Raw genomic sequence first — 23,231 nt, forward strand, 5'->3', positions numbered from 1 at the left:
TATCCTTTTCGTATAAAATTGTATGCAAAATGAGGGTGGGTTAGTAAGCCATATTTTTCTGTCCATTGATTCAGATTTAATTCTTTTCCCTTTTTTATGTTCTCACTTCCTAGATTTGAATTTTTGTTTCAAAAACCCAAAGATGTCAGTTCCTGTTTTTGTACCTCATCAAAGCTTCCTCTCCTGGCCTTTCTCCCACCATGCTGCTGCTTGAGAATGCGCGGTGGGAGAGGAAGAGCTGTTTGGTCTAGGACAGGGAGCTGTCGCGCTTGCTGTGCTGTTTGTCGAGCAGCGGAGTATCTCACAGTGACTCCTGTCTAAACGTCTTGCCCCTTGGGCCCTGGTGTCTGCTCGTATCCTGGTTGTCCAATGCCCTCACTGTTTGGCTTCAAGGCCCAACCTGGCATGGGTGTGCCTGGGCTACGCTGCCTAAAAGCCACAGTTCCCGGGCTGACAGACGCCTCTTCTAGGAGGAGCTGGATGGAAGACCGTATCTACAGCCATAGAGCCACAGGCCCAGATCTTCTTTCTTTCAAAGTTCTGAGAAATTCTTAAGCAGTCCAATGATTATTTCAATTGTGCTTCTCCATTTGGTCCTTCTGCTCATGCATTATGTTCAAGTGTCCTTCATCCCAGGTTCAGAGATGCTGCCTTTCTCAATTAAAAGACATGTTGACCTAGTGGGTCGGCCGATGTATTTAAACATCGAAAATGGGATAAATTGCTTTCGTGATTAGCTCACCCTCTTCTGGTTTTAGCCCTTACGTTCTTGGTACACGTGAGCTTCTGTTGTTTCCTTATGGCTCGATCGACTCTGACACGAGGGCGAGTCTCTTGGTGATTGATACCCTTTGTGCTCTTCGCTGTTTCTCTGCTGGCTGTCTTTGCAATTCTCCTCTCCCTGGCTGCAGACTCTCATAGTAAGGTTTGGCGAAAGATTTTCCAAACTTCACATTCTGGATTCTAGGCTGTTCCCCCTCATTCTGTGAAATGTAATTAGCATGTGTTCGCCTAAGATGACTATTTGTGAGCCAGTTAATGATGATACTCTACGCCCTTCCCTTCCAAGCTGTAGTTCAGGAATCCAGCCCGTGTAGACAGACTTTGTGCTTTTCACGGTGTAGCCCATGCCCAGTTATACCTCTGGGCAGGGAAACCTACTCTTGCTTTTGTGGGGGGCACACGTACCATATGTGAAGTGTAGCATCCAAGAAACTGCCTGTTTGTCATCCCTTGAAGAAGGAGCAGTCACTGCAGCTTTTCTGTCCTCGTTGGCCTGCAGTTCCTGGAGAAAAGGGCTTCTTTGCTACTTGTCAGAGCCTCCCTCTGCAGGACAGGCCCACAGAGGAAATGATCACGTAGCAAGCAGAGGGTCCTCTTGGTTTGAATACTGCCCTTTTTGTTGGCCAGCGCCCCTGTCCTGGAGACGTATCCTGACAATGCCACACACACCCATTTTTGTTGTCGTGAAGCCAGTGTCTCCGTCCCCAGACTGGCCTCGCAGTGCTGCTCTCTCAGAGGCCCTTCCCGCCAGTCTCCTCGTTTGCCCTGTTTGGTGGGTGCCCGTGCTGTCTGCCCTCCCTCCCTCCCAGTGAGAGCGTGTGTCCCCTTGTCTCCCTGCTCCCCAAGGGCCAAACTGCTTCTCACTCAGGCTGCTGTCATTTCTAGACAGGACCAAAGCCTGTGTGAGCCTTTTTCTTTTACGTAAAATGGTGCTTTTTCCTTACTTCAAGATACTATATATAAATAATAATGTCAATGACATCTTTTCGTACAGAGCCGTTGGAGTATTGCTTTACAGAGCTCAGTAAATTTGCTAGAACGATCTTGAGCTCTGGCTCCTGACCCTGTCTGCGTCGAGACCTTGCTGGGAGCCCTCGGGAAAGCAGAGGTGGACAGCACCAGAAGCCACTGGGAGAAGTATTTGACTTAGATCCACGTCTGGGTCACAGCAGTATTCACGGTTTTGTCACTCGGTCCCGTGAGCGGTCTCTTCCTTAACCTTGTTTATGGTCCAGAATGTACTGCCTAAATCCGTGTTAGTAAATGGAAGTCTTCATCCCCATAGGAGGCATCACAGTGTTCGTTTTTCCTCAGGAGTGTTTCTCTGCACTTCCTTCCCTGTGGAGGGGGATGGGCTCCTTCCCCGGGGTCTTGCCCTCCCTTGCCGTTGCAGGAGACATGCAGGTGGGTGGCATCAGGAGGAGCCGGTTCGAGGAGGAGCTCCTGCATGCGGGGAGCAGGCTAGGGGCTTGCCATCTCTTCTGTGCAGGGTGCTTCTCTGAGCCTCCTGAGGGCTGCTGCCTCTTCCAGGGTCTGTGCTGGCACTCCTCCTGCAGGTTTTGGCTAACAGATGTCAGGCCTTCTTCCCTCTCTGAGGCCACTTGGCAGAGTCACTACCAGGTAACCCCGGCCAGGGCCCAGGCAGATTTGCGCAGCTCTGTCTCTGTCCGTCTGGGCCTCTGAAAAGCAGACTCGTGAGTTGCTGGACTCTCTGGGATGAAGTATTTTAATTGAAGCGGGGCCTTTGGCAAGTAGCGTTGGCTCTTTTTTGGCATGGTTGAACTGAGATAAGGGAGCCCTGGTGGACACAGCGGGGGCTGGTGAGGCCTTAGTAGCCTCCTTAGCTGCTGCTCTACCTTACGGAGGGCCGAAGAGACCGACTCTGCCACTTTGCCACGTCTCAGAAAAAGTTGCCATATTTCAGCCAGAAGGGACTTGCTTTCCTGTTCCTCTTCCTAACCATGTGCCTGGAGGCGCCATCCTGGACTCTTGCACTTGGCCTTCCCGTTCTTTGCTGGGGCAGCGAAGGGGAAGGGATAGACACCGTGTGCCAGGGCCGTGTAGGGCAGGCTTTCTTTCCACCCCGTCTTCTGGGGGAGACCTTTCTCTTGCTCCTTGCTGCTCTGTTCATGCCTGTAGTCTTGGAAAAGGGTGGTCCCTTTGTCTTAAGGCTCTGTGAGGAAGTCCTCTCCAGTCAGGATTGGCACCTGTTTCCTTCCTAATAGGGCCGGGTGGCCTCTCTGAAGTTACAGGTGGTCAGGAGCCCTCCAAAGTGCAGAACATCTGGCACATCTACCTGCCAGGCTGGGTGGTTCTACTGCTTTCTAAATTTCTAAAAAAACCTCTTTCCTTTTCTTTCTTAAAGAGTTCTGCAGAATTATTTGACAATATACGTAAGTACCATGTTTCCTTGTGGTGTGCGCACTGTTCTGGTTTCTGTTTTTAAATCAAATGCCTGTTTGGGAGGAGATGAACGTATTTAGTCTATTAGATCTGCGCTGCTGGATTTTTTTTTTTTTTTTTTTTAAAGTGTAACCTTGACTAGCTGTCTTATTGTTTATCCTGTAAGATTAGTCTATCAATTAAAGTTTGATAATTAATTGCGTCTCCTTTTCCTTCCAATTTTTCATGCGCCTAATCCATACTGGGGATTGACCGATATTGGGGATGGGCCTGGGGCTGGTTGTTTTGTTTTGTTTTGTTTTGTTTTGTTTTGTTTTGTTTTGTTGCCTGCTGTGGTCTACTCTATTACTGTCTATTTATTTGGCTTAAAGCATATTCAAATTTGTTCCTGTGAAATATAATCGATACACTGATTTTGTTTTTTGTTTTTGTTTTTACTGTGTTAGCCAAAACAACCAACTTGTCAGACACCTCGAGTTAGGGCAGCCTTCTTTCTTCCCATGTTCTAGTGTCAGAGGGAAACTGCCTTCCTGTCCTTACACTTTCTGACTATTGCTTCATGTGACTTTGCCTGGCCATTTGGCCTTCGAGGGCATGTTTAATAAAACACTGAGATGGAGCTACAGCTCTTGGGGCAAGCTGCAAAGACCCAGGGGTGAAGGTGGGGTAGGGGAGATCTATTTCAAAAAATAGGACAAAAACAGTCCTGGCCATGAAGAGTCATACAGTTTTTCACAACTGGTTCTGACCTGGTACCACCCACCCTTGGCATTTTTTTTTTTTTCTCAGTATCTCAATTCTGAAATGATGCTATCAGATTCTTAAGGATCTGTTGTATAAGGGAGAGGGGTGGATGGGGACTGTGCCATGTGCTGCACATTGGCTGATGCCCACCTGGAGAATCTTAGTACAGAGGGTGCTTCTGGATTTTATCCCAGGTTTGAACGCTTAGTTATTTCAGGCACCTTCAGACTAATAGGATGATTGACTGTCCTCAGATGGAGAATGGGATAAACTCCAGCCTGAATATCTTACCGTACCTTCTGGGGAGATGTGTGGCATTCTCTCAGCAGTAGTAACTAACAGAACCCTTTCTGCAGTAGGGATCCCGCGAACAGTCATTACGGCAGGAGGCAATGACTGCTTCCTACTCTTGCTCAAGAGGTGCTCTGGTGAGCCCATCCATGCTGTGGGAAGTTGACATGCTTCCCACCCATGAGCTCTCTGCCAACACCACTTGGCTTCTTTGAACCAGGATTAACCCCTCTGGCTCTCCCTAGTTTAAGGCTCATTTTGATCTGAAGCCTTGTTAGCTTTGATCTAGAACCTTTGCTGCTGTTCACCCTATTTCATAACTCTGAATTCTCAAGTTTCTTGCTTCTGTTTTACCCCTCTCAGCCTTACCTAATTTTAATTCCTCACTGTTTCTCTTCTTTTGTTTTGGTTATTTTCAAATCTACAGAAAGTTGAAATACACTACAGTGACCACCTCATACTTTACACCAAGTCCACTAGTTGTTAAAATATTAACCACACACACTTGCTATCTTCCCCAGACACACATGCACTTTATTTTGCCAGAACGTTTGACAGACATGCAGACATCGTGACATTGAGCACTCCTCTCCTCAGAATGACACTGTCACACCTTAGGCATAACACCATTGTCTCACCCAAGAAAAATATCAGTTCAATAATAACCTGATACACAGACCAAAATATCTTCTAGAGCTAGTTTTCTCCAACTGGTTTTTAAAGATGGATTTATTTGAAAGAGAACGTGTGTGCACACACAAGCATGAGCAGAAGGGGCAGAGAGAGAGCATCTCAAGCAGACTCCCTGCTGAGTGTAGATCTCAGGACCCTGAGATCATGACCTGAGCCAAAATCAAGAGTTGTTTAACTGACCAAGCCACAAAGATGACCCTGTTTTTAAATCTTTACCCCAATCTTGTGTTTTTTTTCAATACCATTGGTAACTTTTGTTATTGCTAATCTTGTTTTTTCTCCCCCCCCCCCCTTAAAGTTATTTTCCTCCTATATTTCTTTCATTTTAATTTTCACTGTGAACCTCCTGATCTCTTCCTTTCATGTCCTGAGTCTCTTTTTTAATGTCCTGGCTTTTTCATGATTGGTCAGAGCTATGGTTCTGAGGAGGCGCCTGGGAAATGGCACCTCACGGCCAGAATCCTCTCATCCACTGATCACTCTGCTCCCCTCCCACATCTAAGTCAAGGACTCACAGATTCCAGGGCTCCAGGACTCAGAACTCTTGATTTTCGGTGACAGTCTTGATTCACATGATGTAGGCAAAATGATTTGGCTCATGTAACCCGAAAATCCAGAGTCTCAGACTTCGCCCAATGCGGGCACTTAAGTCAGGTTGTCAGCTAACTCCGGACTCTGCTTTGCCAGGTGGAGCTCTTAATTGGCTTGTGGCCCTTGCCCTCCACAAACACACAAACATGGCAACCTTAGCATCTAAGGCATGTCCTAGTTGACGTCTATTCATCATGAGTCTGGGGCTTTCAAACACTCCAAACTGTAGAAAATGGAGCAGCTTTGGCAGGCCACCTAGCAGGGTTTGGGCTAGATGCCAAGCCAGTGCTACTTGGTAAGGGGCTTGCTCCAAACACTGCCTTCAAGCCTTGTGACTTCAGCTCCTGAAGGGGCTTACCATGTGCCAGGGGCTGGGTCAAATTATGCATGTGCGTTCTATTGCCAGCCCTTTGCCACATCCTTGTCACCCCCACTTTATCCATTAGAGGACACGGGCACAGAGAAGCTAGTGGCTTAGGCAGGCTTGCGTGCCTGCCAGTGACTAAGGCTCCCACTGGAACCTGGTTTTGCTTCTAGTTAGTCTGTGCTCTGGATAGCACCCTGTTGTTGAGAACTGAGGAAAGAACTCGGCTACTTTTCTTTTGTATATTTCTTTCTGGGGGTTTAGCTGTATGTTTTAAGGGCACTAACTTGTGCCTGTAAGTTCTATTTTTAAACTTTGAACCCTGACATTCATCGGCTGCAATGTTAAAGATGAAAACAGTAATGCATGTACTTGCTCAAAGAACTTCTAGTGGTAGGTAATCCTCTCACTCAGTTCTCAGCTCTGGTCAGCCCTTGAAGGAGGTAAACTTCACTTTAGGCTTACACATCCCAGGTCAAGTCATTCTCACTTCAAGCCCGTAAGGCTGAGGGCTTAACTGTGGGGACATCGAAGCTGGAGGGGGCCAGCTTGCAGACACTCAGACTCCAGCCCGCGGCTCCAGTCCGGAGTTTTTCTTGAGCTCTTGCTGGTTATCTGTCATTTGCTTGGGATCCTACAAACACATCCAGCACAGTCCCCAACTGAAATTCTATCGGCCTTCCATCTGATCCGCCTCCATTCCCTGTTTCAGACAGTAACTCAGGCAGCACCCAAGCCATCTACTTGAGATCCTAGGCTCGCTGCCCTTTTCAGCTGACCAACTGCTGCCATTTTTACTCCCAGAGTATCTTTCGAGTCCATCCCTTACTATCCCAACCCCCAAATCTGCATTTTTCTCATGAGCTCTTCCAGTAACCACATACATCCCCTCAGGCCACCCTTGGCACACATACCTAGCAGTGTCTGAGGCCAAGTATATCTGACTGTGTCTCCCCTGCAGAAGATCCTGTCAGCACCTGCTGCCGACACGTTCCAGACCGAAGCCCTCCTTTGTGACCTGATCCCAGCCACAGCCGGAAGCCACGGGCAACCCCGCCCATGAGTTCATGCTGTAGCAATGTCCCAGACTGAGCAAACGGGCGTCCTAACCCCTCTCTTGGCGCACGCCACTCTCCTGCCTGCCTGGCTAGCTCCACAGAGCCTTGGGAACTCGGCTCAGGCCTCAGAAACATCAGCGCCTCTGCTACTGCTATTCCTTCCTGTTTTCATGTACTTTTTTTTTTTTCTTTAATATTTTTAAAACATTTTTCAATAGGCTCTGCACCCAGTGTGGGGCTTGAACTCATGACCCTGAGATCGAAAGTCACATGCTCTATGGACTGAGCCAGCCAGGTGCCCCATTCACATACTTTTAGGTATCAGTTTTATTTTTCATTTGTTGTACAATACAATACTTATAATTTTTTTAAAGATTTATTTTAGGGAAAGCAGTGGAGGGAGCAGAGGGAGAGAGAATGTCAAGCCTACTCCCCAGTGAGCAGAGCCCAACATGGGGCACGATCTCATGACCCCGAGATCATGACCTGAGCCAAAATCCAGAGTCACTTAACTGACTGAGCCACGTAGGTGCCCTGGTACTTATAATTTAAAAAATAATGATTAACAAAAATAAGCCAGTGTATTTCTACCATTTCATGGTAATCATTACGAACATTTTGGTATGTGTTTTATAGAGATGGAATCATGCTATTTATAATGTTTTTATTTTTAAAACACTGATCTTTCCATGTCATTGTATCAAATTGTTTCTATTTAGCCAATCTCATGTGGTTAGACATCAATCTGTACGCCATCAGTATATTCTTTGTTAGGTGTATCATGAAATTTTTTAGTTTAACAACTTTCAAACCACACAGTGGAAAGAATATGCACACACATGCCTGTCCCCTGGCTGCCAGTTAACATTGTGCAGTTTCGGGATCCCTGGGTGGCGCAGCGGTTTGGCGCCTGCCTTTGGCCCAGGGCGCGATCCTGGAGACCCGGGATCGAATCCCACGTCGGGCTCCCGGTGCATGGAGCCTGCTTCTCCCTCTGCCTGTGTCTCTGCCTCATTCACCCTCTCTCTCTGTGACTATCACAAATAAAAATTTAAAAAAAATTTACAAAAAAAAAAAAAAAATTGTGCAGTTTCACTTTTTTTTTTTTCCTGAACCATCTGAAAGTTAGCCAGAGACCTCTTGATGCTTTACTCAAGTGTTATTAATAAGTCTCTAACCCCTGAGAATAAGGTCTGGTACATAATGCTGATATTAGACCTGAAAAATCAAACGTATGTCACCTACATACAGTCGTTTTCAAATCATTCTTTTTCCCCAGTCCTTCCACATTCCATAAAATTTGCCATATCTCTGGTCCCTTTTAATTTAGAATAGTTACCCAGTCCTTTTTTCTCCATGATACCTTCTAGATTCATTTTCTCATGATCAGATTCAGGTCAAATGATTCCAGCCAAGCCCAGAGGTGACATCCCTCTTGGTTCTTCAGATAAGGAGCTGCGGTGCTTGTTGCACGACTGCCGATGCTGAGTAGGGTATATCACACAGACTGACGGTCTCACCTACAACACGGGGAGCTGAGAGTGTAGCTGTGTGCTCAGGCCCTGCTTGCTGAAGCATGCCCTGTGATCGGCGTGTAATGGTTTCACTGGCTGAATGAGTGCGCTTACTGTTTGGGGGTCACAGAAGAGTGGAAAGTGAAGGCAGACCTGGAGCCGGGACAGCAAGCAGGTCGTGACTGGCCTCACGACCCTGCCACCAAGGGAACAGCCTACAGCAGATGCACAGATCCTCAAAGGCATTTGTAGGCAGCCATTAAAACCAAGTGCAAACAAAATAAAAAATAAATAAAACCAAGTGCACACAGGGGCACCTGGGTGGGTCAGCCTGTTAAACATTATGTCTAACGTTGGCTCAGGTCATGTTTCCGGGGTCCTGGGATTGAGGCCTGAGTCGGGCTCCGTGCTCAGAGAGGAGTCTGCTTCTCCCTATGCCTCCCCCCGACCCCACCATGCTCTCTCAAATCTCTAAAACACATGCACACAATCTCATTTATTGTTTTATTTTTTTTTAATTTTTTTTTAAAATTTATTTATGATAGTCACAGAGAGAGAGAGAGAGAGAGAGAGAGAGAGAGAGGCAGAGACACAGGCAGAGGGAGAAGCAGGCTCCATGCACTGGGAGCCTGATGTGGTTTTCGATCCCGGGTCTCCAGGATTGCGCCCTGGGCCAAAGGCAGGCGCCAAACCGCTGCGCCACCCAGGGATCCCTCATTTATTGTTTTAATTCACACATCCTTTGGAATGCTACATTTGGCCAGTTCACTGCCTACCTGTGGTGGCACAGGAGTCTGTCAGAATTTTCCAGCAAGTTCTTAGAGTAGAAAGATCTTTGCTGTTGCTTAATACTCAGATCCTAAAATAGCATTACCAGCAAATTATCCATATGTACTCAGTAATTTTTTCCCCCTTATTCTAGCTCGAGACTTCCCAGAGTTACAAGGGATGTGCACGGTATTTCACTGCAGATGAATGGTTAAGACGATAGCAAAGCAGTCACTCAGTGCCAGCACTGCTGAACTTCACCTTAGGCACAAACAACCACAGATGTTTTCTGGCAAAATGTGCAGCTGCCAAAGGGTTGAAATAACTACAGCAGCTTATCCCAGATGTTAAACTGCTTCATCCCAATCAAAGGAGCCATCATAGGCTGTTTTGTTCCCTCTTGGTTTCCCAGCGCCCAGGAAGCATGGTTTGCTGATTAAATGCTGCTGTAATAGAATAAGGATGCTCCCTATGCTCCAATTTGGCATTTTCCAAGAACTTCTAAAGTATTAAAATATATAATGTGCAGTGTAATAAATGCTTCCTGGAACTGAGAAGGGAGGTATGTCTGCCTAAGACGCCAAGAGTGACACTGAAGGCAACTGGGGCATTGGTGTCCCCAAGAAGGAACCCAGGCCCTTCTATCACCTCATCCTTCAGCCATGAGATTCTCTGCCAGCTTAGGGTCAGATAGCCCCTGCACGTCTGTTTCTTCATCCTATTTACCACAAGGTAAAAACTAGAAGTTTTGATACAAGTAGAGCAATACTTTGACAGGTCCCAAATGAAATCTCAAGAGCGAGGTAATTGCCTACTTCAACCCAGGGCCTCACACAGCGCTAAGGAATAAAAGGAGCAATGCTGCTTACTGATACAGGACAGAGGGACCCATGTCAAACTGACCTTCGAGGAGCACAGAGAACTTTGTACCTTGGAAAGATATATAGGACAGGGATGCTGACATGATACACATATGCTGGTGTTAGCTGACACATCTGATAAACTTAACTGAAAACAAAATTTTTTTGAGGTATTAAGTCCTTTTATCCGCCAATACTCATCTGAAGGCCATGGGAGAGAAATTTCTTTCAGATACGCTGCTAGAAAAGACATTTTTTATATGCATGAATACCAATGACTAATCAGATAAGTCTTAAAAAATACTAAGCACAGTTAAGACTTGGGGGTGCCTGGGTGGCTCAGTTGGTTAAGCATCCGACTCTTGACCTTGGCTCAGATCTTGATCTCAGGGTTGTGAGTTCAAGCCCTGCATTGGGTTCCACACCCACCAAAAGCCTACTTAAAAAATAACCGAATTAAATATATTAAGTGAAGTCAATATAAACAAGCACTTTGTAGGCACTAAAAAACTGAAGACTGAGAAAAATATTGGTTTTATATATTTATTTTCAAAGGGAAAAACAGACAATTTAAATACAAGTCTAAACAGAATTACTCTGTCAAAGGCAGCAATAATGCCAAAACGCGTTCTCACTTCCAGACATTCGCCAGCATCTTCTGACTCTTCTCTCAGTGAAAAAAGGGGTCTGGCAAAGACAAAGTTCAGTGTTTCTTTTTGGTGCACTGACTTTTAAGGACTTTGAAAGTGCTCAATCCAGGGTAATGAAAGTTACAGACACTCAGAACAAAGTTTTATTTAAAAAGTTAACCACTTGATTATCCCAGAGCCTGAAAACAACAGCTAATGTTTATTAACAGGTTGCTTTACCATCAAGCACTGTGTTAAGTAATTTGCATTTGCTACTGAATTCTACGTTCAAGAAAGCCTCAGGTAGGTCCTCTTATTATCCCCTGCCTGATTAAGAGTCAGGCCATCTCAGCTTCGAGGACAGCAGGCTGAGCTGACTTTGGGTGTGTAACTAAGGGTGCTTAGTTACCTTGCTCAGTGTTTTATAGAAGACTGCTTTTAAGGGGAGAGCTGACAATCAAGGAAGTCCTGTCCGAGAATGAATTGTTCATGGCCCAGCTGAAGGATAAAGATAATCACTAAGGCCAGCCCCCATTGAGAGGCAGATAACCAGAAGGGGCCTGCATTTTATAGGCAGTGAAAATTTGTCAGACATTTCCAATTTTCCCATTTCTTCCCGAGTCTGTCTGTATTGAAGAACTACAGAGATTAATTAAGCAGGAGAACATGATTCCAGAAGTCATTTACCTGATCTCTTACTCATATACATCCTTCTTATCTGCAATGTAATCTACAATTTCTTGTGGACACATTAACTTCTCCGCATCTGTGTCAGGAATTTCAAATCCTGAAAGTAAAACGTACAATGCATAAGTGTAGAAAAAACAAATCCTTTAAAATTAAATGCATCTCATGCTTCCTTACCACCTTCGTACATGAAAATTTCCCAGCAACCCTGAATCCCATTTAAGTCATGGCCCAGTTATATTCTAGACAGCATTTCTATCATATTGAGTATGCTGGGTCTTTAAAAACTGTAATTCACAGGATAGAAAATGCAGCCATTTAAAATGTAAAATTTAGTCGTTTTTAGTGTATTCACAAGTCGTACAACCATCACTATCTAATTCCATAACATTTTCGTGAATGTTCCCATCCTACCCCTAACTGATACCATCCCTCTAGTGAGCATAACCTGTGAGGAATTTTAAGTTCAGCTCTGCAGGACAGCACAGAAGCCCCCTTGGCTTTCATTCAGGCAACTTACTCAAACACTGGGCCATGGACCCTTCAGAAGCCTCCTGTGCACAGTTGTCTGAGACATAAGCATAACCTGGGAGTGTACATGGGAGGCACTGCAGGAAACCAGACCTGTGTATTCGTATGTATGTGTATGTGTGTATGTGTGTGTGTGTGTGTGTGTGTGTGTCTCCCTCCCAGGCACACCCAGTTACTTCTCTGGGGGTGGACTTTTGGGGTGCTCAGGTGTACTCAGCTTCTCCACAGGGAAGGTTCTGCCTTCATCGTGGAGCCCCCACCTAAAGCATCCAAATCCCATCCTTCCCCAGACCTTGTCTGGTCACTCAGCCCTCAGCACCACACTGGGCAGCACTCAGCTGGCCCCACACAAAGTGCATTCTAATGGAGTGCAGTGTCCCTAGTACTGACTTCATCCAACAGTGGGCAGGTGGTGGCGGTGGTGTGGTGCTGTTTCTACTTATGTATTTGATTCAAATCCCAATTGTGGATCCCCAGCATTTCTTCCACTTAAGAATCATTTTGTGCAGACCCCAGACTTAGCCTATTACCAAATTCATCCTCCATGGCCATGATAATCTCCACTTGGTCCAAACTGTCTAAGCCCAGGTCTTTCATAAAGTGGGAATTTACCGAGAGCTGCAAGAAAGGAAGGCCAAACACAAAACTGAGTCAATGAAAGTAATTGCTTCTCAAGATAACAGAGAGGTATGATGTTACTTAATCATTACATAGAAGATTCTTCTTAATATAAAGAGGCCATATTTTAAATATGTGATATCCAGCATGTTATGTTTAACCTGTGCCAGCATATACTTGGTGTGTGCTTTGTGCTTTATATGTTAATTTATTCAAGCTTGTTCTGAAATGGTTAACAATATACACAAAGCTAATGATGGATTTCATTTTATGTATTTTATTAAGATCTTTGATCACGGCTCAGGAGAACTATCCTGGGGGCATAACATACAACGTGGTGACTATAACAACACTACAGTGCATACATGGAGGTTGCCAGGAGAGTAATCTTAAAAATCATCATAAGAAGAAATTTCTGTAATTGTGCCTGGTGACAGACGTTAACTAGACTCTTTGTAATCAATTCACAATTTGGGGCGGGGAGAGGAATCTTACACAGGCTCCACGTCTTGTACAGAGCCCGATGTGAGGCTCAATCTCACAACCTTGACATCATGACCTGAGCCAAAATCAAGAGTCAGATGCTTAACAGACTGGGCCACCCAAGCACACTGCCCCTTCCTTTTTTCAGTTCATAATATTATACAAATATGTTGTACACCTGAAATTAATAAAATGTCAATTAGACCTCAATAATAAAACCGCCACCATCCTACCTACACAGATTCAATTATTAAAGGAAATCTGTGCACTACTATGAGAAAAATGCCAGTGGTTAAGTTAAAAAAAAAAAAAAAAGCAGGGTATGAAACAACATTTACAGTATTTTGCCACTTGTGTTTTTAAAAAAGGGTAGAATGGGGCACCTGGGTGGCTCAGTTGGTTAAGCATCTGCCTTTGGCTTGGGTCATGATCCCGGGGTCCTGGGATCAAGGCCTGTGTAGGGCTCCTTGCTCAGCGGGGAGTCTGCTTCTTCTCCTCCCTCTGTCCCTACCCTACTTGTGCATGCATGGAGACTCTCTCTCAAATAAATCTTTAAATAAAAAAGGGTAGGAGATAAAGATCACATAGTACATAAAATACACATACATACATGTGTATACTTCTCTGAATATGTATTGAGTAGCTCTGGAAAGATACATGAGAAGCTGGTTCTGCTGGGTGCCTCCCAGAAAGGGAACTGGGTGGCTGGGAGTCAGGGAGACTTTTTCCTAAATATCCTTTTGGACCCTCTGAATTCTGTACCATTGATTAAATACTCATTTAAAGAAAAAACATTAAGCCACATCAGTTACCTTTTCTGGGTCAATCTTGTCATAGAGTTTCAAGACATAAAGAACCCGGTCCTTGATCCCCTCTAACGTCAGAGGGGGTGCATCGCTATACTGACGGCACAGCTGTGTACCTGGAACCTAGAACAAGGGCAGGAAGGGAGAATTGTTGAACCTCTGGGTCAGTGCACTAGCTCAGGTACCTTTCATAGCTTTTAGGGTTTCAGAGAGCCACCTCCTCTGATTCTAATCGTGGCCTTTAGGCCACTCAGAGTCACAACACTGGGTATTTCCAGAAGCCCTAGCATTCCAGCAGCATAAAAATGGGCCTCCTTTCCCCCTCAGAGCCAGGACTGGCCCTCCTGGCTCCCGTGTTCAGCCCTCAGGCTCTAGCCACTTGTCTGGCTCAGGGAGACTGGCTGCCACTAAAATCATGCAGGGTCTGCAGATAAGAATAAGTCTTGTGGCACCTTCTGCAACACCTTGCCACTCTAAGGCATCGTCACCTTTCATCAGCACACCTGAGTCAAAATAGCCCATCTAGACAGAGATGTCATGGTGGAGAGAGGCAGCTCACCTGAGGACCACACACCAGCAGGTCTAATATTGCCCCCTGACCTCAGCCAGGACAAATGAGCCAGCTACCAACCCCAAGAATAGGGAAACCGATAGTCATTATAGTCCAATCTGTTTCCCTTCAGGGTAGGCTTGCCTTATTGCCACCAGTAAAACCATGAGCCTTTCTAACTTTTGCCATGATGGGAGGAGTATCTCAAATGTCTCTGATACTAACCTACTTGATACTCAGCTAGGCATTAGGGTGCTGGCTGGATCCTTTCACCAAATATGAAAGGAACTCTTTTAAGATAGGTTTAATGCCATGGAAGGCACAGTGCAGAACCAGAGAAAACAATACAGCTGTCTGACAGTTCTGCTCACTGTGGAAGTCCCTAATCTGAACTGGTTTACCTTTTAAAGTTGACTTTAAGTTTGGGAGTTCTTAAGTTAATTTGGAGTTCTCACAGCATTTCCCCAGAGATAGTGGGTTTGCATGTTGGGGCTCAGGTCCCCGAGACTGACAAAGGTCTATGGAAATCATAATAAAAACTACTGCCATATTAGCCAAACCTGTATACACCTCTGTGTAAGAAATATATCAAGGTGCCTGGGAGGCTCAGTCGGTTAAGCATCTGCCTTCAGCTCAGGTCATGATCTCTGGGTCCTGGGATCTAGCTGAGTTCCCCCATCACTTCGGGCTTCTTACTCAGCAGGGAGTCTGCTTCTCCCACTCCTTCTCCCTCTGGCCCTCCCCACCGCTTGTTCTTTCAAATAAATAATATCTTTTTTTTTTTAAAGATTTTATTTATTTATCTGAGAGAGAGAGAGAGAGCGCACAAGTAGGGGGGAAGGGCAGAGGAAGAGGGAAAAGCAGACTCTCTGCTGAGCATGGAGCCCAATGTGGGGCTCTATCATGACCTGAGCTGAAGGCAGACAGCAGATGCTTAACCAACTGAGCCACCCAGGTGCCCTGATAAGTAAAACCTTAAAAAAAAAAAAAACAAAACAAAGAAATATTATCTTACAAAAAAAAAAATCAGGTACTGAAATCAGATTTAATCAGCAAGCTATAAAGATTAGATGAAGAGCTTTATGGATATTCTTTTTTTAAAAATTATTATTTATTTATGATAGTCACAGAGAGAGAGAGAGGCAGAGGGAGAAGCAGGCTCCATGCACCGGGAGCCCGACGTGGGACTCGATCCCAGGTCTCCAGGATCACGTCCTGGGCCAAAGGCAGGCGCCAAACCACTGCACCACCCAGGGATCCCGATATTCATTTTTTTTTAATTTTTTTCTTTATGGATATTCTAAAGGTATTTCTAAGTGCTTTCAGGGTTTAAGAGCAGTGGTTCTTTTTGTCTCGTGTATATAGCATCCTTTCCTTTCCAATTGCAACATGGGTTAAGGAGACCTCTGCTACAGGGACCTCTCCAGGCCTACTTACCCACAATCACTAGAAATCTCCAAGCCACAAATAAAATGAAGCAGCAGAAGGGAAAGAGACAGAGGAAGGAGCAAGGAGTTAAGTGGTGATGACCGAAAAGGGAGGAAAAAAGAAAAAAGGGGGAAGAATCTGATGGAGGCCTTGTCTGTGTGCACATCAAGAAGATATGAGGGAGGGGGCAGCCCCAGTGGTACAGCGGTTTAGCACCACCTGCGGCCTGGGGTGTGATCCTGGAGACCTGGGGTCGAGTCCCACATCGGGCTCCCTGCATGGAGCCTGCTTCTCCCTCTGCCTGTGTCTCTGCCTCTCTCTTCACTCTCTCTGAATGAATGAATAAATCTTAAAAAAAAAAAAAAAAAAAAAGATATGAGGGAGGATTACTAGTGAGGAGAAAGAGAGAAAACTCCAGCTGTGCTGCAGAGCCCACAAGGAAGGAGGCCGCTGGAAGGGCACACGGTTCACTACCCCAAGGGGCCCGCTAGGGGTCAGCATCAACCCCAGTAGCCCAAGCAAGTGCCCGCTCTTAGGCCAGGTGTGCACCGCGCAGTGAAATAAAAGGGTTTCCATCTGGAGAGCACAGGCCAGTTCCGAAGTGGGGGGCTCCAGTGGGCTCAGCACAGGGCAGGCAGGTGTAGTGGGTGACAGCTCACTGGAATAAGCCTGCCTACATCTGTACCCTGGCACTAGCTTTACTAGCTTTTTGGCCTGGGCCATGTTACTTAACCCTCCTTAGCTTAGTGTCCGTTTCCTTAGCTGTAAAATAAGAACAAGCAACATTACAAAGCTCACAGCATTTGTGAGGATTCACTGAGGGAATGTGGAAGCCTCAGAACACTGCCAGGCACACCTACTGAGGGCTGTCTAGGGGGATCAGGGCAGTGACCTGCCAGTCTGAGACTGGTAGTCATGTGGTCCCTACGTACTTCCTACTCCTTCCCTCTCAGGCCTCCACTTCTGGTCTCTTTATGGACTTATCATAAAATCAGACTATGGCGCTGCGCTAGGCACTTTACAACCAGCACTTCTTTTAGTTCTGACATAAGTCCTTTACAGACAGGAAAGAGACAGAGAAAGTTAGGTATGCTCCCCAGGCCTCCCCAGCTTGGCCTCTTGGGAGGGCCTTACTGCTTTCTTCCTGCTGGATCTCAGCTGTTTAAAAAAAAAAAGAAAGAAAAAAAGAGGGGCACAGAACAGGTAAGCACCTCAGTGGTGTCCCCAACAGTCAACAATGTTTGTGGTGTTTTTCCCCCAAGGTCTGCACTTAACAATTATATGTGACACAAGTCACTTCCCACAGCCATCAGAGAAGGCACTGTGTGCAGGAAAAGAGTGACTACCCCCTAGAGTAGTAGAAACCAGTAACCTGGTGTGTCCATCAAAAAAGCATCTGTCTCTACTCGGGTACATCTCTGAACTAAGGGAAACTGAAGAACCTCAGTTTAAAGTTCAGGAGACTGGGATCCCTGGGTGGCGCAGCGGTTTAGCGCCTGCCTTTGGCCCAGGGCGCGATCCTGGAGACCGGGGATCCCACGTCGGGCTCCCGGTGCATGGAGCCTGCTTCTCCCTCTGCCTGTGTCTCTGCCTCTCTCTCTCTCTCTCTCTATGTGACTATCATAAAAAATAAATAAATGAAAGAAGAAAGAAAGAAAAGAAAGAAAGACAGACAGTAAGTTAGTTCAGGAAACTGCTTTAAATGCAGCTCTACCAACTGCCCCCTGGACAGCTCCACCCTAGTAGCAGACATCTCAACACTAGTCTGGAAAGAAGTTCGTTACCGTCTCCAAAATGCCTTCCACCTCTTTGCCACCTGGCACTCTGGCCAGGGACCTGAGAGCCAACCTCCACTCTTCCCACTGTCTCACCATGATGTTTGCTGGGCCACCCAGCCTAGCTGACTGGGAGGAAAGATCTCACTTACTCAACAAACCTTGTTTCATGTTCACTCCCTGCAACCTAAACAGAACATCCACATTCCTCAGTGCCTATCCACAACATGCTCCATTCCACAGGTACTCCGAGGGTCAAATGAAAGAGTGCCGGCTGTCCTGGCCTCTGCATGTGCTGTCACACTCTGCCCTGAGTGCATGAGAAACTGCTGCCTTTGAGATCGCGCTCACTGGGGGCACTAGTTAGGTCCCTCCTCTGTGCTGTACACACACCTGTCTTCACGTGTGGTTATGTCTTTTCTTAATACACAGGACCATCTCAACAGCCTGTGAGCTTTCTCATGTGCCAAGACTGTGCTTCGGGTTGGAACTACAAAGATAAATAAAACGTGATCTCTGCCCTCAGAGAAGCTTATGGACTAATGGAGAAGATCAATCCAAACAGATTATTTAAGTTGTAATAAAAAATATGGCAAGAGGGGCACCTGGATGGCTTAGTTGGTTAAACATCTGCCTTCAGCTCAGGTCATGATCCTGGAGTCCTGGGATAGAGCCCAGTTGGGCTCCCTGCTCAGCAGGGAGTCTGCTTCTCCCTCGCCCTGCCACTCCCCTGCTTATGCTCACCCTCATACATAAGTAAATAAAATCTTAAACAATTAAATGTGGTAAGAGCCATGACAGACTTATTTGTAGGCTGCTTCAGGAACTAGAATTGTCATTCAGTCCTTGACAGGCAAGAAAGAGACACCAAACTTAGAGTTAGCCCTGAAAGGACATGGGCATTCAAGGAGGGAAGGACTGGCCAAGAAAAAAAAAAAAAAAGTATTAAAGTGTAGTGGGTCTGTGTGGGAAGAAATGAGTTCATGTTGCTGGAGACTGAAGGTTAAGGTGGTATACAGACAGGCTCTGAGGCTGAGGCGCCCAGGGCCGTAGACCTGAAAAAGACAAAATAGCTAAGCTCTCCCTGAACAAGCATTTTGCCTTCATCTGGGTACCATGCCCCACAGAACTTTTTGGAAATCCTCTCTGTGCTCTGGCTTCAAGACAGTTCAGATTTGGGGGCCTGCCTGGTCCAAGTCAAGACTTCCAGGTTCTGCTTTAGGCCACTTCCCTTGTTTTTCTTACCTTCTATTTTATACTGTCTCCTATTTTTGTATCCAGGAGAACTGCTCTGGCTCCTTTTGGCTGGGGTAGGGTGTTTTTGTTTTTGTTTTGTTTTAGGATTTTATTTATTTATGAGACAGAGAAAGACAGAGACATAGGCAGAGGGAGAACCAGGCTCCCTACAGGGACCCTGATGCAAGACTTGATTCCAGGATCCCTGGATTCCCCAACCTGAGCCGAAGGCAGATGCTTAACCACTCAGCTACCCAGGTGCCTCTTGGTGGGGGGTTTAGAATGTAAATGAAGAACTAATCACCCTGGAGTCAGCACAGTGGATGGATCTGAGGAGAAAAAAAGTCTCATGGAACAGAACAGGTGGAATGTGCAATAGTCCAGATGAGATGAGCACAAGCTGGAGGTGAAGTTTGGGGTAACTGAGAAATAGGCAGGAACAGAAACCAAGAGAGTGAAGAGACCTTTGGAACTTAGCAACATTTAAGGATTAGACAGAAAGTGTCAACAGGGTAGGAGCAGAGGCGGAAGGAGAGAGAAAGGATGAACCAAAACAGAGTGTAGAACAGCCTAGGGAACACAGAAGGATGAGCTGGCAAGGTTACCAGGAGGCTGCAGTGTATCCAATGACGCTTCCTTTGTATTTAGCTCTTTACCTTCAACAGCTAGAATGAGGTCTGGCACATAATTGTCCCTCAATTTTTTTTTTTTTTTTGAACAAGTATGTAAGTGGTTGTTCTCTCCAATCAGGATGTAAGGTGGTTAAATGGGAACACTTAGTCAATATAAATATATACATATAAATCAAATGGTTCTTCTGCTGTATATGAACCAAGCAGAGGTAGTGGGAACATCTCTCAGCACCATAATGGTCCAAGGACCAGCAGCAGCAGCAGAATCTTCTGGAAGCCCACTGGAAATGAAGCCTCTCGGACCCCTTCCCAGAATCTGTATTTTAACCCAATGATCTGTAACAATCCAGAATGAGAATCCTTGCTCCATGAATAAGGACAATCACTTTGCACTTTAGTCTACCATGGAAATCAATCTCAGAGACAAAAACACCTGGCAACTCCACATAATGTCCTTTTAACTCTTAACTTCAGGGTGACACTTTGTTAACCTTTTGATTCAGGCAACAGGGCCAATGCCTTAATTAATTAATCCATTACGTTGTCAGTAAATCTCAACCCTAACCACCCGCAAGAATCACTTCGTGACTTAAAAAAAAAACTGGCACCTAGACCCCAACTCTTAGAGATAATGATTGATTTGGCCTGGGCATCCTCATTTTTTTTTTTTTTTTAATTCTAACATGCAGTCAATACAGTTATACTAAAAAAAAAAAAAAAAAATACGGTTATACCGAAACCCCTATCATACTAAATCCGCAGGTTTGAGGGGTTTCTCAGTTTGGCCTGGAGAGCCTACTCTATATTAGGGCAGTGGTTCTTGCTCTCGGCAGAACCCGTTAGTCACCTGGGGGAACTTCAATGAAAACCCATGCCTAGGGCCTCATCGCAGAGAAGTCCATCACAATCGGCCGCTGGGGGACGGGGTGGGCAGGGAGCTGCCCTCCTCCTCCCCAGCGGCCCGGGGGTTTTGAATGCGCGACCAGGGTCGGAAATCACGGCCGGCCCTAAAGAGAATTTCTGCGTCGCAGAGAGTTCACCGGACAGAAGGGCTAGATACTACTTTTCTCCTATCTTTACTTCCAGGAGGCCCGTAAACAGGCAAAAGGCACAACAGGGAGAAAGCCTGGGCGACAACCGCTCTGGAGAAGACTGTAGGCCAGTGTGGCTCCCCCCAGAACCCGGTCACGGTACCTGCCATTGTCACCACGACTAACGGACACCAGTATGCGGGAGCTTGCCAAGCACCCCACCTAGGTGCCCTCAGAAACCTCTCCGCGCCCCCGTGAAGCAGACCATACCCCAACCTCTCCGCTCAGGCCGGGCAGCGAGGTGTCGCTGCCGGGAGACTTGCCCGAAGTTTCGGAAGGCGGCAGCGAGCGTTCGAAGCCGGGGGCGGTCGCCGGGAACGTCCGCGCGCCGGCTCGTACGCACTAGGTCACCCGGACTCCCAGCAGGGGTCAACCCAGCACCGCGGGGGCTGGCAGGGGCGGGGCGCCACGGGGACCCCGGGCACCCCGCCGCGGCTGGCCTGGCCCCTCCCCCGCACCGCCACCCCGATCCCTGACCCCTGCCGAGCCCCAGCAAAGTCACCGCGAGTCACCTGCGCGAGCACCGGGGCTGCCTGCCGAGCCCCAGGCCTCGTCCGGGCTCCCGCGGGGCACAGCGTGGTGCCGAGCGGCCGGGCCGCGGCCAGCGTGGGAACCCGGGGCAGCGGCGCCAAGGCCGCGGGCAGTCGGCGGACACAAGCCGAAAGGACACGAGCCGCCATGCCTGCGCCAACCCAGGATGCACTGCGCCCCGCGCTCCGGCCCAGGGTCCTCGCCGCCCCGCGCGCAGCGGACGCACGGAGCGGACGCACAGAGCGGCGCAGCCGGACGCCGCCGGCTATAGCGGCCCCTGGCGGCTCCTGGCGGCACTGCGCCCCGGGTTGTGCACAGGTGTCGAAAGGGTCCCGGCCGGCTCCGTGCCAAGGGCCTGCAACTCCTGGTCTCCGCTGGATTTCAAGATGAAATATGATTGATTAGATGATAGATGATAGATAGATAGATAGATAGATAGATAGATAGATAGATAGATAGATAGATAGATAGATAGATAGATAGATAGATAGATAGATAGATAATAGATAATAGATAATAGATAAATGATACATGATAGATGATAGACATAGATTAGATGGATGGATGGATGGGATAGATAGGACAGATAGATATTGATAGATAATAAGTAAAAAATTATTTAATAGGTCAAAACTCAATATAAAATAAGAATGTCAAAAATCAATTTAAATACGTTAAGGCAGGAAGCCTGGGTGGCTCAGTGGTTGAGCGTCTGCCTTTGGCTCAGGGTGTGATCCTGAGGCCTCAGGATCAAGTCTGGCATCCGGCTCCCTGCAGGGAGCCTGCTTCTCCCTCTGCCTGTATCTCTGCTTCTCTTTCTGTGTCTCTCATGAATAAATAAGTAAATAAAATCTTTAAATAAATAAATAAATAAATAAATAAATAAAGCTAATAAATGTGGGAATTATAATAAAACAATATACATGTTTAAATTTTAACAATATGGGACGCCTGCGTGGCTCAGCAGTTGAGCGTCTGCTTTCGGCTCAGGGCGTGATCCCAGGTCAGAGGATCGAGTCTGGCACCAGGCTCCCTGTGAGGAGCTTGCTTCTCCCTCTATGTCTCTGGCCCTCTCTCTGTGTCTCTCATGAATAAATACATAAAATCTTTAAAAATAAAAAATAGGGCAGCCCCGGTGCCCCAGCGGTTTAGCGCCACCTTCAGCCTGGGGTGTGATCTTGGAGACCCTGGATAGAGCCCCATGTCAGGCTCCCTGCATGGAGCCTGCTTCTCTCTCTGCCTGTGTCTCTGCCTCTCTCTCTCTCTCTCTGTCATGAATAAATAAATAAAATTAAAAAAAATAAAATTGAACAATGTATATAAGTAATACAGCTCATGAAAAGTGGGTGAGAAGAAATTTAAATGTGCTAATCTCTATTTCTTTTTTTTCTTTTTTTTTTTTTTTTAATCTCTATTTCTTAGCAAGGAGCTCAAGGATATTGATTGAATCCAAATGCAGAAAAACAAATCCAAATTCTGAAAACTGCCTGGATAGACAATCCACCAATGCCTTCAGAAGTCTTCAGTTTATTTTCACTTTTGTTAAATTCAAGTGTAATAAAATGTGGTGCCTTTAATTTAAAATAGACTGCATGGGGCACCTGGCTGGCTCAGTCTGAAGAACATGCGACTCTTGATCTCCAGGTAATGAGCTCAAGCCCCATGGTGGGTGTAATGATTACTAAATAAAATATAATAAACTTTAAAAAAATAAAAATAAAATAGACTGCACAATACCATCTCACTGCTGTAAAATTGTTTCTATTTATGCACTCATTAAGAAATTGAATATCTGTTATGTGCTAGCTGCTACAGCAGTGGGCAAGCCAGGCAGTCTGTTCTCATAGAGTTTATATTCTAGTGAGAAAATAGAAAATAAGCAAATAAAAATTTTAAAAACCCACCTCCCCTAAAACAAAAAATCCAGGGAAGTAGTGATAAGTACAAAAAATTTCCATGGATGAACAATAAAGTAGTAGGGGAATAGTGAGAGATGACAGCAGGTGCATTATTTTAGTTAGGGTGGTTCTTGAAGGCCTCTCTTAGGAGGTGATATCTGAGCTGAGACTTCCATCAATTTGGAGGAGGGAAGACAGAGCCTTGGGAATCACCCTGCTGCTGGTGATACCAACCAGAGTGTCGGTGGCAATGCAAACAGTTGACCC

At 46.3% G+C, this 23,231-nt stretch overlaps 2 protein-coding genes across 7 annotated transcripts in view; one reads left to right on the forward strand and one right to left on the reverse strand.

Moving 5' to 3' along the window:
• UBFD1 (ubiquitin family domain containing 1) overlaps positions 1–22,429 on the forward strand; it is a 34,857-nt gene extending 12,428 nt beyond the window's left edge. For 2 of the 6 annotated variants that reach the window (XM_072836189.1, XM_072836182.1), the window contains one exon: positions 6,831–13,945. In XM_072836189.1, the coding sequence (XP_072692290.1) occupies positions 6,831–6,886 (56 nt within the window). In that variant the 3' untranslated portion in view covers positions 6,887–13,945. Of the gene's footprint in view, positions 1–113; positions 3,384–6,830; positions 13,946–18,008; positions 18,358–20,530 lie in introns of those variants that run through there. The other 4 variants (XM_072836183.1, XM_072836186.1, XM_072836187.1 and 1 more) reach the window with 4 other exon arrangements.
• NDUFAB1 (NADH:ubiquinone oxidoreductase subunit AB1) lies at positions 10,599–21,276 on the reverse strand. Its single transcript, XM_072836193.1, has 5 exons — positions 21,048–21,276; positions 13,830–13,946; positions 12,447–12,534; positions 11,386–11,485; positions 10,599–10,756 (listed from the first exon to the last, which is right to left on the reverse strand). Exons 1-4 carry the CDS (start codon positions 21,213–21,215, stop codon positions 11,394–11,396), a joined length of 465 nt encoding a protein of 154 aa, XP_072692294.1. The 5' UTR covers positions 21,216–21,276; the 3' UTR covers positions 10,599–10,756; positions 11,386–11,393.
• Positions 22,430–23,231: the final 802 nt, after the last annotated feature.

The sequence above is a fragment of the Canis lupus genome, chromosome 8 (genome assembly GCF_048164855.1).
Source record: "Canis lupus baileyi chromosome 8, mCanLup2.hap1, whole genome shotgun sequence".
Lineage (NCBI taxonomy): Eukaryota > Metazoa > Chordata > Mammalia > Carnivora > Canidae > Canis > Canis lupus.

Coding starts and splice junctions, on each gene's coding strand:
- NDUFAB1 (XM_072836193.1), bottom strand. CDS start 21,215: ATGGCGGCTCGTGTCCTTTCGGCTTGTGTCCGCCGACTGCCCGCGGCC. Junction 12,535..13,829: donor ACAAGATTGACCCAGAAAAG/GTAACTGATGTG, acceptor CCTTTCTTGCAG/CTCTCGGTAAATTCCCACTT. Junction 11,486..12,446: donor GGCCATGGAGGATGAATTTG/GTAATAGGCTAA, acceptor TTTTACTTTCAG/GATTTGAAATTCCTGACACA.